This window comes from Coregonus clupeaformis, chromosome 15 (genome assembly GCF_020615455.1).
Source record: "Coregonus clupeaformis isolate EN_2021a chromosome 15, ASM2061545v1, whole genome shotgun sequence".
In the NCBI taxonomy this organism is placed as follows: Eukaryota; Metazoa; Chordata; class Actinopteri; order Salmoniformes; family Salmonidae; genus Coregonus; species Coregonus clupeaformis.
Genome location: NC_059206.1, coordinates 60,034,344 through 60,052,448, shown reverse-complemented (window position 1 = coordinate 60,052,448; position 18,105 = coordinate 60,034,344). Strand labels below are relative to the sequence as shown.

Below are 18,105 nucleotides of genomic sequence, written 5' to 3'. Positions count from 1 at the left end.
GATTTATTTTTCCCTTTTGTACTTTAACTATTTGCACATCGTTACAACACTGTATATAGCCATAATATGACATTTGAAATGTCTATTCCTTTAAAACATTTGTGTAATGTTTATTATTTTATTATCTATTTCACTTGCTTTGGCAATGTAAACATATGTTTCCCATGCCAGTAAAGCCCTTTGAATTGAGAGAGAGACACACACACACAGCTGTATCCCAGCCTATCCCACTCTAATCCATTCAGCCAATGTAAATGAGATCGCTCCATGTGCCAACAATGTGCTGCCTGCCAAGTGTGAACAGATCAGTTTACATATGCTGTTTTGTATGCCTCCCTCTGTAGTGTAATGATGGGTTTCAGGCCTATTTTAAAATGATTAGATGTATGTTACTATGGCCATTGTTGGCATTGTCATAACCTACTCTGAATTTTATTCCGCTGTATTTAAGTGGTTTAATGGCTGGTTTCACATCCCTCTCGATCACGACAGGGCTGTTTTGGTGCAGCCAGTTTGTTATTTTCACTTCCTCTTACTCTTTTGCTAGTTTGCGTACACAAATTCCCCTTCTCTCAACAGCTTTCAATTCAAAGGGCTTTGTTGGCATGGGAAACATATGATCACATTGCCAAAACAAGTGAAATAAATAATAAACTCGCTCTGTTTACACTTGCACATTTCTCTCAATCTCTTCCGCCTCCTTTCCTCTTTCTCTCCACTTTGCTCAGTCAAACTCCTTCACTGTAAAGGCGGGGCGGCGGCAGAGTGGGCTGTGGTTAGGAGCTCTGACACAGAACAGCACAGGGTCACCTCTTTTATTCTGCTGTGTACAACTATGGACGTCAGGCTTGACTGAATGAGAGGAACTGCTTCATATCAAGAGTTCCCTTCGCTCTCTCTCTCTCTCTCTCTCTCTGGGGATTCTGAGAGAGAACTGTCCTGCTCTACTGAGGATCTGAACAGCTTCTCGCTGGACAGTGGAGAGGTTGTTCTGCTTTGGTATTCAGAGGGTTGTGTTTTTTGTTGTTGTGGATGAACACACAGACAGGATGGCTGCCCCTTCACTGCTTCTCCTCATTGACAGGTCTGTATGTATGAGAGTGTTATATTGACCTTCAGTGCGTGTGTGTGTGTAGCGTATACATATTGGCTTTAAAGTAGCCTAGCCTAGCCTTCTGTTTTCTACCCATTTGTTTGCCGCTCGACTTGGAAAGAACACTTAACCAGGGGTTCAGCTTAGGTTCTGTGTACCTGGCGTCATCACGGAACGTCGCCTGCAGAGGATAACAAGTACCTGGAAGTCCTGAAAGTTTTCTTACTGCTCTTTTTGATATGTTAATGAATGTCATCTGTTTTAGTTGTTTAGTGCCGTAATGAGAGAACCATATTAAAAAAACGAGTTTTGATCAGTCATGAACATAAGTGCTGCTGTTGGCTCACCATTTAAAGAGAAGATTGAGGCCAAGCTATTGGAGGAGAAATGCTGAAGTTTTTGGCGCAGGTACAGCCGACTATCGCTAGCTAACGTTAACTAGCTAGCAAAAATAACATTAAAATATATGTTTTATTGTTTGAGAATCGATACTTGGAGTCATAGAATCAATATAATATTGTCAAAAGTAATATTGCGATACTACTGCAGGGGTAGGCAACCCTGGTCCTGGAGGGCCACAGCCACTTCATGTTTTTGGTTTAACCAGGCGTGTTGAATTCAGGAAATCACTGATCAATTAGCTCAGTTGTTCAGGTGTGGTGCCCAGTTGGAACAAAATCCTGCAGTACCTTGCGGCACTCCAGGAACAGGGTTGTCTACCCCTGCTCTACAGTATCGATTACCCCCGCCCCCATATCCCCAATAGGAAAGTGTCAAGGTTGCTCTGTGAAGGTTTCTGTCAGCACTCAGCTCTGCTCTCCAGCCCCTCACCTGTCAAGTTCTTTTATCACAGCAGTAGTATCACAGGGTTACTGCAGTTCAAAACTCAGCATAGTGCTTAGCTCCCTTCTTTACTTTCCCTTCAGTAAGGTAGGTAGGTGATTTTAGAACAAATTATATTTACAATAACGACCTGGCCACCGCTCTTTAGGCTACATTCTAATCTACATTTTACATTTTACAAGGCAAACGCAGCGTTCCATTGGAAATGAATGTACTTCTGGTGTACCAAAACGCAATGACGCTGTCGGTGTGATCAAGGCTTAAGACCCATCAGGCTACGATCTGGTTATATATGCATGTGATATGATGCACTGTGTGTGTGTGTGTGTGTGTGTATGTGTATATATATGTGTATATATATATATATATATATATATATATATATATATATATATATATATATATATATATATATATATAGTGTGTATATATATATATATATATATATATGTATATGTGTGTGTGTGTATATATATATAAAAAAAAATTATTATTATTTATTTTTTTATATATATACACACACACACACACACACAGCCAGTTTATTATAGCACTTGATGGGTTTTGCGACTGCACTTGAAGAAACTTTCTTAAAGTTCTTGAAATGTTCTGTATTGACTGACCTTCATGTCTTAAAGTAATGATGGACTGTCGTTTCTCTTTGCTTATTTGAGCTTTTCTTGCCATAATATGGACTTGGTCTTTTACCAAATAGGGCTGTCTTCTGTATACTGTTCCCCAAACTGTTGCCACAAAATTGGAAGCACAGAATCGTCTAGAATGTCATTGTATGCTGTAGCATCAAGATTTCCCTTCACTGGAACTAAAGGGCCGAGCCCGAACCATGAAAAACAGCCCCAGACCATTATTCCTCCTCCACCAAACTTTACAGTTGGCACTGCATTGGGTCAGGTAGCGTTCTCCTGGCATCCGCAAAACCCAGATTCGTCCATCGGACTGACAGATGGTGAAGCGTGATTCATCACTCCAGAGAATGCGTTTCCACTGCTCCAGAGTCCAATGGCGGCGAGCTAAAAACCTCTCCAGCCGACGCTTGGCTTTGCGCATGGTGATCTTAGGCTTGTGTGCGGCTGCTCGGCCATGGAAACCCATTTCATGAAGCTCCCGACGAACAGTTATTGCGCTGACGTTGCTTCCAGAGGCAGTTTGGAACTCTGTAGTGAGTGTTGCAACCGAGGACAGACTATTTTTACGCGCTTCAGCACTCGGCGGGCCCGTTCTGTGAGCTTGTGTGGCCTACCACGGCTGAGCCGTTGTTGCTCCTAGACGTTTCCACTTCACAATAACAGCACTTACAGTTGACCAGGGCAGCTCTAGCAACTGAGCTCTTCAGTAAGGCCATTCTACTGCCAATGTTCGGTTCTGGAGATTGCGTGGCTGTGTGCTCAATTTTATATACCTCTCAGCAACGTGTGTGGCTGAAATAGCCAAATCTGCTAATTTGAAGATATAGCCAAATCCACTAATTTGAAGGGGTGTCCACATACTTTTGTGTATATATAATGTATTTCCTTTTGTCCCAACACTGGTGTTCTCTATATCTGTTCAAATAATTACTGACTGGCTGCATAATAATGGCTGCCGGGCCTGGTGCATTGCTATCAATGGCTGCCGGGCCTGGTGCATTGCTATCAATGGCTGCCGGGCCTGGTGCATTGCTATCAATGGCTGCCGGGCCTGGTGCATTGCTATCAATGGCTGCCGGGCCTGGTGCATTGCTATCAATGGCTGCGGGCCTGTCAATGGCTGCCGGGCCTGGTGCATTGCTATCAATGGCTGCCGGGCCTGGTGCATTGCTATCAATAGCTGCCGGGCCTGGTGCATTGCTATATTTGCTTTGAAATATTTCCCATATTACAATATTTGTCAAATTGACATGAGGGTCTTCTGGAGCTTGGCTTCTTGTCAGAACCATAACAGCTTTGCCTCAGATCCTGAGATTGCTAATTATAAACCCAGCAGCAGCCATAGACCCAGATGCTAACTACAGGCTGGCATGGTTAACGTTCTGGCCTTATGTTTGAGAACAAGCAGGCATGCTGCTGTAAGACCCACCACCAACCAATTTTCCATAAACACAGCCCCTAGTGCACGTTAGTGTTCGGCAACAACTCTTTTCATGTTTACCTTTTCTGTCATTTTAACCAAGGGTGAGGTACAGCAAGGAAAAGAAGAGGGTTGTGTAATGATATTCTTAAAGATGAGAAACAAGAAGAAAAGTATGCTCAACATATCCAATGTACACAACCATAAGGCTTTCTTCATTCCTGTGATTTTTACGGCCATGTTTTTCTCATCACATCGACCACCTTGTCAAATTTATTCCATTGCTTGCTTGCATTGCTTCAGTTGCTGTTACTGAGGCAGAATGGAAAACACGTTGGAAGCATTTGGCATGAAGGTGACACGTGCCCTCATGGTGAACGTGCGAGCGTGTGTCACATAACGTTTCTTGATAAGGCAAGATCAGTTTGAAGGAACATTTTGTGCGTGCCAGCTATACATAGGCACCTTACCTGTCTTTATCTACACCGAACAAAAATATCAACTCAACATGTAAAGTGTTGGTCCCACGTTTCATGAGCTGAAATATAAGATCCCAGAAATGTACCATACGCACAAATGGCGTATTTCGCGATCATTTTTTTGTTGTTGCCACAAATTGGTTTACATCCCTGTTAGTGAGCATTTCTCCTTTGCCAAGATAATCCATCCACCTGACAGGTGTGGCATATCACGAAGCTGATTAAATTAAACCGCATGATCATTACACAGGTGCACCTTGTGCTGGGGACAATAAAAGGCCACTCTAAAATGTGCCGTTTTTGTCACAACACAATGCCACAGATGCCTCTAGTTTTGAGGGAGCGTGCAATTGGCATGCTGACTGCAGGAATGTCCATCAGAGCTGTTGCCAGAGAATTGAATGTTAATTTCTCTACCATAAGTCACCTCCAACGTCATTTTAGAGAATTTGGCAGTACGTCCAACTGGCCTCAACCGTATACCATGTGTAACCACGCCACCCCAGGACCTCCACATCCGGCTTCTTTACCTGCGAGATTGTCTGAGGGAGAGGGGGTGCTGAGGAGTATTTCTGTCTGTAATAAAGCCCCTTTGTGGGGGAAAATGAATTCTGATTAGCTGGCAAGTTGCGCCCCTGCCCAGTCATGTGAAATCCAAAGATGAGGGCCTAATGAATTTATTTCTATTGACTGATTTCCTTATATGAACTGTAACTCAGTAAAAAATATGAAATTGTTGCATGTTGCTCCCTGGACCCAGAATAGTCGACAGGTCAGGCAGATCACAGATAATGATCATGGACTTTTACTTGGGCAACTGGAGTTACAGTGAGGGAAAAAAGTATTTGATCCCCTGCTGATTTTGTACGTTTGCCCACTGGCAAAGACATGATCAGTCTATAATTTTAATGGTAGGTTTATTTGAACAGTGATAGACAGAGAGACAGAATAACAAAAAAAAATCCAGAAAAATGCATGTCAAAAATGTTATAAATTGATTTGCATTTTAATGAGGGAAATAAGTATTTGACCCCTCTGCAAAACATGACTAGTACTTGGTGGCAAAACCCTTGTTGGCAATTACAGAGGTCAGACGTTTCTTGTAGTTGGCCACCAGGTTTGCACACATCTCAGGAGGGATTTTGTCCCACTCCTCTTTGCAGATCTTCTCCAAGTCATTAAGGTTTTGAGGCTGACGTTTGGCAACTCGAACCTTCAGCTCCCTCCACAGATTTCCTATTTGATTAAGGTCTGGAGACTGGCTAGGCCACTCCAGGACCTTAATGTGCTTCTTCTTGAGCCACTCCTTTGTTGCCTTGGCCGTGTGTTTTGGGTCATTGTCATGCTGGAATACCCATCCACGACCCATTTTCAATGCCCTGGTTCTCACCCAAGATTTGACGGAACATGGCCCCGTCCATCATCCCTTTGATGCGGTGAAGTTGTCCTGTCCCCTTAGCAGAAAAACACCCCCAAAGCATAATGTTTCCACCTCCATGTTTGACGTTGTGGATGGTGTTCTTGGGGTCATAGGCAGCGTTCCTCCTCCTCCAAACACGGCGAGTTGAGTTGATGTCAAAGAGCTCGATTTTAGTCTCATCTGACCACAACGCTTTCACCCAGTTCTCCTCTGAATCATTCAGATGTTCATTGGCAAACTTCAGACGGCCCTGTATATGTGCTTTCTTGAGCAGGGGACCTTTGCGGGGTGAATACTTATTTCCCTCATTAAAATGCAAATCAATTTAACATTTTTGACATGGATTTTTTGTTGTTGTTATTCTGTCTCTCACTGTTCAAATAAACCTACCATTAAAATTATAGACTGATCATGTCTTTGTCAGTGGGCAAACGTACAAAATCAGCAGGGGATCAAATACATTTTTCCCTCACTGTACCTATTTCACAAAGGCAAATAAAAGTGAAGAATGTTCAGGTTCAAACACTGCCTGGCGCCAGGTAGTCTAGCGGTTAAGGGCGTTGGGCCAGTAACCGAAAGGTCGCTGGTTCGAATCCCCAAGCTGGCAAAGTATACAAATCTGCCGTTCTGCCCTTGAGCAAGGCAGTTAACCCCCCGGGCACTGATTACATAGATGTCTATTAAGACAGCCCCCCTCTCTGATTCAGAGGGGTTGGGTTAAATGCGGAAGACACATTTTAGTTGAATGCGTTCAGTTGTGCAACTGACTGACTAGGTATACATCCTCTCTTTCCTTCCTCCTTTCTTTCCTTCCTCCTTTGTATTTGTATTTCTTCTCTATATAGCCTGGTTACCTAACCAGACTGTGAATTCAAACAATGGTTACCAGTGGTCGGTCTAGTTAAGCTAACCGGGCTAGCTTTTTAGAGACAGTTTCAGATATTCCCCTGTCTCACTGTTTCTGTTTAGGAGATTTACACTCCAGTTTTGAGTTAGTTTTGAAAGCTAAAATGACCGGTGCCAATGCTAATCCCCATCTTTGCCTCTCTTTCTAATGAGTTTTTCCTCACATCGTACACTTCAATGCTTTTTCTCTCCTGCCTTCTGAGAAGTACCAGGTCTCTCTTTTATGTAACGATGAAGGACATCTGAATGTCATTGTAGGTCACTTTGAACTGGCTTTCAGTTCTGTTTGTCTAGTGCAGTTTTTATTTTGCAGTGTGCTTTGAAGTGGAGACTGTTGAAACCAAGACCAACAACTCATTGGCTAGTTCCTGGTCGCGGTCTTGTTGGTCTTGGCAACCATTAGGCAGGCTCAAGGGGTACACATCTAGACACTTCGATAGGACGGGAAGAAGCAAGCCCCAGTCCTGTATCTCAGTCAAGCTACTCTCTGTGTTTTTTTAAAGGCATTCGAGACTGCTTCCATAAGGGTGGGTCAGGGTTCAAACGGGTCATATCAAACAGCCGTCATTCTCTGACCTGTATTAAGATTGCACTGAATGAGCTGTATAAGGCCATAAGTCAACAGGAAAACGCTCATCCAGAGGCAGCGCTCCTAGTGGCCGGGGACTTTAATGCAGGGAAACTTAAATCCGTTCTACCTAATTTCTACCAGCATGTTAAATGTGCAACCAGAGGAAAAAAAACTCTAGACCACCTTTACTCCACACACAGAGACGCGTACAAAGTCTCCCTCGCCCTCCATTTGGCAAATCTGACCATAACTCTATCCTCCTGATTCCTGCTTATAAGCAAAAACTAAAGCAGGAAGCACCAGTGACTCGGTTAATAAAAAAGTGGTGAGATGACGCAGATGCTAAGCTACAGGACTGTTTTGCTAGCACAGACTGGAATATGTTCCGGGATTCTTCAGATAGCATTGAGGAGTACACCACATCAGTCACTGGCTTCATCAATAAGTGCATTGATGATGTCGTCCCCACAGTGACCGTACGTACATACCCCAACCAGAAGCCATGGATTACAGGAAACATCCACACTGAGCTAAAGGGTAGAGCTGCCGCTTTCAAGGAGCGGGACTCTAACCTGGACGCTTATAAGAAATCCTGCTATGCCCTCCGACAAACCATCAAACAGGCAAAGAGTCAATACAGGACTAAGATTGAATCGTACTACACCGGCTCTGACGCTCGTCGGATGTGGCAGGGCTTGAAAACTATTACAGACTACAAAGGGAAGCACAGCCGCGAGCTTCCCAGTGACACAAGCCTACCAGACGAGCTAAACCACTTCTATGCTCACTTCGAGGCAAAGCAACACTGAAGCATGCATGAGAGCACCAGCTGTTCCGGGATGACTATGTGATCACGCTCTCCGTAGCCGATGTGAGTAAGACTTTTAAGCAGGTCAACATTCACAAGGCCGCAGGGCCAGACGGATTACCAGGACGTGTACTCCGAGCATGTGCTGACCAACTGGCAAGTGTCTTCACTGACATTTTCAACATGTCCCTGACTGAGTCTGTAATACCAACATGTTTCAAGCAGACCACCATAGTCCCCGTGCCCAAGGACACTAAGATAACCTGCCTAAATGACTACCGACCCGTAGCACTGACGTCTGTAGCCATGAAGTGCTTTGAAAGGCTGGTCATGGCTCACATCAACACCATTATCCCAGAAACCCTAGACCCACTCCAATTTGCATACCGCTCCAACAGATCCACAGATGATGCAATCTCTATTACACTCCACACTGCCCTTTCCCACCTGGACAAGAGGAACACCTACGTGAGAATGCTATTCATTGACTACAGCTCAGCATTCAACACCATAATGCCCTCAAAGCTCATCACTAAGCTAAGGATCCTGGGACTAAACACCTCCCTCTGCAACTGGATCCTGGACTTCCTGACGGGCCGCCCCCAGGTGGTAAGGGTAGGTAACAACACATCTGCCACACTGATCCTCAACACGGGGCCCCTCAGGGTGCGTGCTCAGTCCCCTCCTGTACTCCCTGTTCACCCATGACTGCATGGCCAGGCACGACTCCAACACCATCATTAAGTTTGCCGATGACACAACAGTGGTAGGCCTGATCACCGACAACGATGAGACAGCCTATAGGGAGGAGGTCAGAGACCTGGCCGTGTGGTGCCAGGATAACAACCTCTCCCTCAACGTGACCAAGACAAAGGAGATGATTGTGGACTACAGGAAAAAAAAGAGGACTGAGCACGCCCCCATTCTCATCGACGGGTCTGTAGTGGAACAGGTTGAGAGCTTCAAGTTCCTTGGTGTCCACATCACCAATGAACTATCATGGTGTCCACATCACCAACGAACTATCATGGTCCAAACACCAAGACAGTCGTGAAGAGGGCACGACAAAGCCTATTCCCCCTCAGAAGACTGAAAAGATTTGGCATGGGTCCTCAGATCCTCAAAAAATTATACAGCTGCACCATCGAGAGCATCCTGACTGGTTGCATCACCGCCTGGTATGGCAACTGCTTGGCCTCCAACCGCAAGGCACTACAGAGGGTAGTGCGTACGGCCCAGTACATCACTGAGGCCAAGCTTCCTGCCATCCAGGACCTCTATACCAGGCGGTGTCAGAGGAAGACCCTCAAAATTGTCAAAGACTCCAGCCACCCTAGTCATAGACTGTTCTCTCTGCTACCGCACGGCAAGCGGTACCGGAGTGCCAAGTCTAGGTCCAAAATACTTCTCCCAAAAGACTTCTCAACAGCTTCTACCCCCAATCCATAAGACTCTTGAACAGCTAATCATGGCTACCCGGACTATTTGCACTGCCCCCCCACCCCATCTTTTTACGCTCTGCTACTAAGTCACTTTAACTCTACCCACATGTACATATTACTTCAACTACCTCAACTAGCCGGTGCCCCCGCACATTGACTCTGCACCGGTACCCCCCTGTATATATAGCCTCCCTACTGTTATTTTATTTTACTTCTGCTCTTTTTTTTCTCAACACTTTTTTGTTGTTTTATTTTACTTTTTTATTTAATATAAATGCAATGTTGGTTAAGGGCTGTAAGTAAGCATTTCACTGTAATGTCTGCACCTGTTGTATTCGGCGCATGTGGCCAATACGATTTGATTTGATTTGGATCCTCCAGAGTGTCTCTGGTGATATACTGGCCAACAGGTTCTGGTGTAACTAACTCTGCAGTTTTAATTCAGTCATTGACACAGCTTGCCAGCTGTCTGTGTTGCTCTGTGTGAGTGTCAGGGAGCAGGTATTGATTTATTGGATGTGTGGTCAATGACGTGCCACAAAGTAATATGCTTTGTTACAGTGAATTTTTGTGTGGTCTAACGTTACCTTTCCAGAGTTAAGGTGCTTCATACTGTATGGGTAGTGGATTTAATATTCATCATTCATAATATACCTTCTGGTGTGGTCATTAGTGCTCATAGGAACTTTTCTAAGTAGTCATCCATTTCACCTAAAAGGACTTATGTCAACAAATGAAACATATAACTTATTTTGTATTATCTTAAGATAATCTAATATCCTATCCCAGTGTTTTTTCTGGAATTGCTTTTCACTCCGTGACTCCAATGATGATTCTAAAGGTTCAGGTTACTAACCATTTAGTAGTAACCTTATCGATCTGATAGCACTTAGGCTAGCAGAAAAGACAAGCTTACGCCACTGGAAAACAGGAAATGAACTGGCTAGCATCATGTCATTAATAGCCTGTTATGTCACCTCTATTAGCGATAAGGAAATTGTCTCTTTTGATTAATGCCTTCTCACTCTCTATTCAAGTTTTTAATTGAAGCCATCCATTGTCTCTTTGTGAATCCTGAAGCAATATGTTAATGGAGAAATTTAAAAGGATATGTGCAGTATTATTAAAGGATATGACGACCACTTGAAAAAGAACCATTTATTATAGAGGTTTGCATTTGATTCTTAACATCATTACGTTTAGATTTTAGTCATTTAGCAGACGCTCTTATCCAGAGCGACTTACAGTTAGTCATCTACCCCTTTAATGCCAACCCCACAGATTATTAGATTATTCTCTTCCTTACGCTGTGCTCTATTTGACCTACTTTAAGTCAATATGTTGTTTTCAATTGAGGTGTAGCCTAGTGCTCTGACCCTGGCCTGCCCTGACCTGCTCTGACCCTGGCCTGCCCTGACCTGCTCTGACCCTGGCCTGCCCTGACCTGCTCTGACCCTAGCCTATCCTGCTCTGTCCCTGACCCTGGCCGTCCTGCTCTGTCCCTGACCCTGGCCGTCCTGCTCTGTCCCTGACCCTGGGTCCTGCTCTGTCCCTGACCCTGGCCTGTCCTCCTCTGTCCCTGACCTGTCCTGCTCTGTCCCTGACCCTGGCCTGTCCTGCTCTGTCCCTGACCCTGGCCTGCTCCCTGCTCTGTCCCTGACTCTGGCCTGGCCTCCTCTGTCCCGCTCTGTCCCTGACTCTGGCCTGGCCTCCTCTGGCCTGCTCTGTCCCTGACTCTGGCCTGCTCTGTCCCTGACTCTGGCCTGGCCTGGCCTGCTCTGTCCCTGACTCTGGCCTGGCCTCCTCTGTCCCGCTCTGTCCCTGACTCTGGCCTGCTCTGTCCCTGACTCTGGCCTGGCCTGGCCTGCTCTGTCCCTGACTCTGGCCTGGCCTGCTCTGTCCCTGACTCTGGCCTGGCCTGCTCTGTCCCTGACTCCCTGGCCTCTGACTTGGCTGGCCTGCTCTGTCCCTGAGGCCTGGCCTGCTCTGTCCCTGACTCTGGCCTGGCCTGGCCTGCTCTGTCCCTGACTCTGGCCTGGCCTGCTCTGTCCCTGACTCTGGCCTGGCCTGCTCTGTCCCTGACTCTGGCCTGGCCTGCTCTGTCCCTGACTCTGGCCTGGCCTGCTCTGACTCTGGTCTTCTCTCCCTGGCCTGCTCAAGTGCTCACATGGTTTAGTTGAAGTGTAGCCCAGTTCTCTGACCCTGGCCTGTCCTGCTCCAGTCCTCACATGATTTAGTTGGGTCTTCAACAGTCCACTGGCTCGTTGTATGGCTTTGTTTAAATCCATGAATTCCGCTAGTGTGCTTGTCTCACTCATGCACCACACACACACACACACCAGCCATTGTATTGTCACAGTTCTACGCCTCAGGGGTGACCTAGTAGTGAAGGGTGTGTGTCTGTGTGTAGCTTTGGCTCTGGGTTTTATGTCCTAATTTCCATGTTCTCTTTTCTCTCTCACTTTTTCCATTCCTCTCTCCTTCTCTTCCTCTCTCTCTCTCTCTGTCTCTGTCTCTCTGTCTCTCTGTCTCTCTGTCTCTCTGTCTCTCTCTCTTCCTCTCTCCTTCTCTCTCTCTCAGGAGTCTGTTTACTAAGAAAGTGAAGGACACTGTGCCAGTGGAGCAGAAGGGCCCGGGCTGGAGGCTGTTTGGTACGGTCCCCCATAAAGATCGCTCAGTGAAGGACCCCCAGAAAATACAAAAGGTACACACAGAGACCACACACACACGGAGAAAACACACCATGAAAAGGGCCTCTAGGGTACACAATACACTTCACAACATATTATACTGAATATGTACGGTTTTCTGCCGGGCACTTCGAATAAATGTGTCCTCTAATTTACCAAATTGTGATATTGCAAATGACAGGGATAGCAAGCCTCACCATGAAATTACCCTTTACTCTCCTCGCTGTGGCCTACTTCACAACATAACATTACCACATTGTTAATCCATGTTATCTGTAAGTGGCCACTGATTACCAATACACTGTGGCGCAGCTGAGACTGCTGAATCAACAGGTCAGCTTTTATTTTTTTTCGTCCTCAGATGGACTAATCTTCCAAGAGCTTTGGTATATGTAGCCTAATGGGGCCCTGTGACCCGAGGGTCAAAATAAAAGTTGTTTTGGTCGCATACACAGATTCGCAGATTTTATTGCAGGGGCAGTGATTTTTTTGTGTTTGTAGCTCCAACAGTGCAGTAATAACAACACACGCATAATACAAAAAATTAAGAAATATCAGAATGAGCAATGTCAGAGTCCGGAATATACAGTGGGGAGAACAAGTATTTGATACACTGCCAATTTTGCAGGTTTTCCTACTTACAAAGCATGTAGAGGTCAGTAATTTGTTTTATCATAGGTACACTTCAACTGTGAGAGATGGAATCTAAAACAAAAATCCAGAAAATCACATTGTATGATTTTTAAGTAATGAATTTGCATTTTATTGTATGACATAAGTATTTGATCACCTATCAACCAGTAAGAATTCCGGCTCTCACAGACCTGTTCGTTTTTTCTTTAAGAAGCCCTCCTGTTCTCCACTCATTACCTGTATTAACTGCACCTGTTTGAACTCGTTACCTGTATAAAAGACACCTGTCCACACACTCAATCAAACAGACTCCAACCTCTCCACAATGGCCAAGACCAGAGAGCTGTGTAAGGACATCAGGGATAAAATTGTAGACCTGCACAAGGCTGGGATGGGCTACAGGACAATAGGCAAGCAGCTTGGTGAGAAGGCAACAACTGTTGGCGCAATTATTAGAAAATGAAGAAGTTCAAGATGACGGTCAATCACCCTCGGTCTGGGGCTCCATGCAAGATCTCACCTCGTGGGCGTCAATGATCATGAGGAAGGTGAGGGATCAGCCCAGAACTACACGGCAGGACCTGGTCAATGACCTGAAGAGAGCTGGGACCACAGTCTCAAAGAAAACCATTAGTAACACACTACGCCGTCATGGATTAAAATCCTGCAGCGCACGCAAGGTCCCCCTGCTCAAGCCAGCGCATGTCCAGGCCCGTCTGAAGTTTGCCAATGACCATCTGGATGATCCAGAGGAGGAATGGGAGAAGGTCATGTGGTCTGATGAGACAAAAATAGAGCTTTTTGGTCTAAACTCCACTCGCTGTGTTTGGAGGAAGGAGAAGGATGAGTACAACCCCAAGAACACCATCCCAACTGTGAAGTATGGAGGTGGGAACATCATTCTTTGGGGATGCTTTTCTGCAAAGGGGACAGGACGACTGCACCGTATTGAGGGTAGGATGGATGGGGCCATGTATCGCGAGATCTTGGCCAACAACCACTCAGAAAGATTTCAATCATCATTTCAATTTCAATCAGATTTCTGGCTCCCATGTGTCTTTTATACAGGTAACGAGCTGAGATTAGGAGCACAATCTTAAAGGGAGTGCTCCTAATCTCAGCTTGTTACCTGTATAAAAGACACCTGTCCACAGAAGCATTCAATCAATCAGATTCCGAACTCTCCACCATGGCCAAGACCAAAGAGCTCTCCAAGGATGTCAGGGACAAGATTGTAGACCTACACAAGGCTGGAATGGGCTACAAGACCATCGCCAAGCAGTTTGGTGAGAAGGTGACAGCAGTTGGTGCGATTATTCACAAATGGAAGAAACACAAAAGCACTGTCAATCTCCCTCGGCCTGGGTCTCCATGCAAGATCTCACCTCGTGGAGTTGCAATGATCATGAGAACGGTGAGGAATCAGCCCAGAACTACATGGGAGGATCTTGTCAATGATCTCAAGGCAGCTGGGACCATAGTCACCAAGAAAACAATTGGTAACACACTACGCCGTGAAGGACTGAAATCCTGCAGCGCCCGCAAGGTCCCCCTGCTCAAGAAAGCACATAAACAGGGCCGTCTGAAGTTTGCCAATGAACATCTGAATGATTCAGAAGAGAACTTGGTGAAAGTGTTGTGGTCAGATGAGACCAAAATCGAGCTCTTTGGCATCAACTCAACTCGCCGTGTTTGCAGGAGGAGGAATGCTGCCTATGACCCCAAGAACACCATCCCCACCGTCAAACATGGAGGTGGAAACATTATGCTTTGGGGGTGTTTTTCTGCTAAGGGGACAGGACAACTTCACGGCATCAAAGGGACGATGGACGGGGCCATGTACCGTCAAATCTTGGGTGAGAACCTCCTTCCCTCAGCCAGGGCATTGAAGATGGGTCGTGGATGGGTATTCCAGCATGAAAATGACCCAAAACACACGGCCAAGGCAACAAAGGAGTGGCTCAAGAAGAAGCACATTAAGGTCCTGGAGTGGCCTAGCCAGTCTCCAGACCTTAATCCCATAGAACATCTATGGAGGGAGCTGAAGGTTCGAGTTGCCAAACGTCAGCCTCGAAACCTTAATGACTTGGAGAAGATCTGCAAAGAGGAGTCGAACAAAATCCCTCCTGAGAAATGTGCAAACCTGGTGGCCAACTACAAGAAACGTCTGACCTCTGTGATTGCCAACAAGGGTTTTGCCACCAAGTACTAAGTCATGTTTTGCAGAGGGGTCAAATACTTATTTCCCTCATTTATAATGCAAATCAATTTATAACATTTTTGACATGCGTTTTTCTGGATTTTTTTGTTGTTATTCTGTCTCTCACTGTTCAAATAATAACCATTTAAAATTATAGGCTGATCATGTCTTTGTCAGTTGGCAAATGTACAAAATCAGCAGGGGATCAAAAACGTTAGCCACCCTTTGCCTTGATGTCACCTTTGCACACTCTTGGCATTCTCTCAACCAGCTTCACCTGGAATGCTTTTGCAACAGTCTTTAAGGAGTTCCCACATATGCTGAGCACTTTTTTGCTGCTTTTCCTTCACTCTGCCGTCCGACTCATCCCAAACCATCTGAATTGGGTTGAGGTCGGGGGATTGTGAAGGCCAGGTCATCTGATGCAGCACTCCGTCACTCTCCTTCTTGGTAAAATAGCCCTTACACAGCCAGGAGGTGTGTTGGGTCATTGTCCTGTTGAAAAACAACCCAAACCAGATTGGATGGCGTATCGCAGCCGAATGCTGTGGTAGCCATGCTGGTTAAGTGTGCCTTGAATTCTAAATAAATCACAGACAGTGTCTCCAGCAAAACACCATAACACCACCTCCTCCATGCTTTACGGTGGGAAATACACATGCGGAGATTATCTATTCACCCACACCACGTCTCACAAAGACACGGCGGTTTGAACCAAAAATCTCAAATCTCTCTACACCAAAGGACACATTTCCACCGGTCTAATGTCCATCGCTCGTGTTTCTTGGCCCAAGCAGGTCTTTTCTTCTTATTGGTGTCCTTTTAGTAGTGGTTTTGTTGCAGCAATTTGACCACGAAGGCCTGATTGACACGGTCTCCTTTTTTTGCGACTGCACTTGAAGAAACTTTCAAAGTGTGTGTATATATACACATAAAACCTACTTATAACCATCATACATGTGCCATTGTCGTATCAGACTACAGTGATAGTGTGAACCATGACGTCAAAGCATTACCTAGGGTCCTCCAATTTTAAAGAGGCCAGAAAGTCAAGTGTAGGGCCTATCTCCACCATTTGATACTTTCAGTGTGGACGGAGTCCTTTTGCTAGCCAGGTGAGCGCTCTGTAGATCGACCACACACAGCCCCTCCCCTGTTAACCCCATCTTGCGTAAGGCATTTTCATCTCCGGTGGTAACCCTATCCCTGGTGCCTGGGCTCGGATGGCAAGGCTAGATTTTCAGCACCTGCCTGGATGCTGTTGTCTCGCCATGGCAACCGCTGGCTGACGGCAGGGGGTGGAGCCAGTGCCCTGTGGACAATGAGTCTGTTTTTTTCTGTTTTTATTAGTTTACTCCTGTATTTGTCCTGCTTTATTGCACCGTCACACTATAAGCCCTTTTTTCTTTTATCAACGACTTTTAGCCCTTTGAGAATGCTCGGCCGTAATTCAATTGTCGAGCTTCACTTTTCAAAATTTTCAGCAGTCCTGTTGCTTGTTAGTGTATTTTGCTTGGATTTATCCCCTCCCTTGTCCCACCGGTACTTAGCTGTCAATCACCCGGAAGTCAACCAATCCCTGTTCCCTTTTAGCCTGGGCCCCTCCCCCTCTGAGGCTTAACAGAGTTGCTGGACATGGGAGAACAGACTCACTGACGTCACCGTCGTAGTGGCCAAGCAGCGGGCCTACAGGCAGAGAGAGAGAGAGAGAGAGAGAGGGAGATATAGGGAGAGAATAAAATGCCCCAAGGCATCGCTGTCGGAGTGCCGAGAAGATGGATTATTATAGCAGAGAGCTCACACACACTGATCCTCTGGGTTCTTCACTGATGCAGTGCCTCTCAGTGTAGCGTCTGTGCATGCTGAGAGCGAGGGGGGGGGGAGAGAGAGAGAGAGAGAGAAAGCGACTGAGTGGGAGAGGGAAAGACAACGGTATCATGCATCAGCTCCAGCTGGGGGTGTGTCCCATCGACAGGCCCGCTGTCACCCTGACCTCCTCGTCCTCTGTGTGGGCTGGGCCAACGGGAGCAGCCATGACGGTTTGTGGAGTTTAAACCCCTCTTGGTTGGTCTGGGTGTCTGTACGGAACTGTAGCGTTCATGGTGAGTGAGCTCGTGTGTACGTGTGTGTTTGTCTGTGTGTGTGTGTGTGTGTTTGTCAGCTCGACGTGATGCGGATGAGGGCGCAGCAGTCTACAGTCTCTCCTCTCTCGTTCTCTCTCTCCCCGTCTGACAGCAGGAAAAATGAGGGAGTAGAAAGAGAAGGAATGATGGGAGTGAGAGAGAGAGAGAGACAGGAGGGAGGTAGAGGACAGGAGGGCTTAGCCTTTACACATCCTCTTTCAGCTCATCTCCTCTGGTGTAGTGAGAGTGTGACATGTTTCTTTTTTAAAGGTATTTTGACAGCTTCTAATGACCGATGTCCTTGTATTAGATTTGTCCAGCAGTGTATCTGTTGTAATATGACCCGTCTATGAAACACAACAACAGTCCCCTTGTCCTTTTCTGCAGACTCCTGTTTTCCCTGTAGAAGTGTTGGTGTTTGTCTGTAGACTCATGCTTTCTGGTAATGGGGGAAAAATCAATACAGTTACATATCGGGATATTATTTTTGACAATATATCGTATCGTTTTGACAATATTGCAGTATTATTTTTTGCCCTAGTTGGCTGTACCTTCATAGCTTGTTCTCCATCTTCTTTTTAAATAGGGAGCCAATTTGCTTTCAGCACTTTTATTTCCATGACTGATCAAAACTGGTTTTCTCATGGCTCTCTCTTGTCCCTCAGCAGCAGACATATGTTGAGCACTATGTTTAGAACATCGAATCGCAATAAAATCACAGTATCGAATCGCAATACATTGAGAATCGCAATGCATATCGTATCGGCACCTAAGTATCGTCGTATCGTATCGTGTTTTCCATGTACAAGTGTCTGGTGTTTGTCTGTTCG

At 45.8% G+C, this 18,105-nt stretch overlaps 1 protein-coding gene across 6 annotated transcripts in view; it reads left to right on the top strand.

Moving 5' to 3' along the window:
* LOC121582890 (TBC1 domain family member 14-like) overlaps nucleotides 1-18,105 on the top strand; it is a 55,957-nt gene that overhangs the window by 12,750 nt on the left and 25,102 nt on the right. For 2 of the 6 annotated variants that reach the window (XM_045225241.1, XM_045225240.1), the window contains exon 4: nucleotides 12,210-12,333. In XM_045225241.1, the coding sequence (XP_045081176.1) occupies nucleotides 12,210-12,333 (124 nt within the window). Of the gene's footprint in view, nucleotides 1-753; nucleotides 1,085-12,209; nucleotides 12,334-16,591; nucleotides 17,255-18,105 lie in introns of those variants that run through there. The other 4 variants (XM_045225243.1, XM_045225242.1, XM_045225245.1 and 1 more) reach the window with 4 other exon arrangements.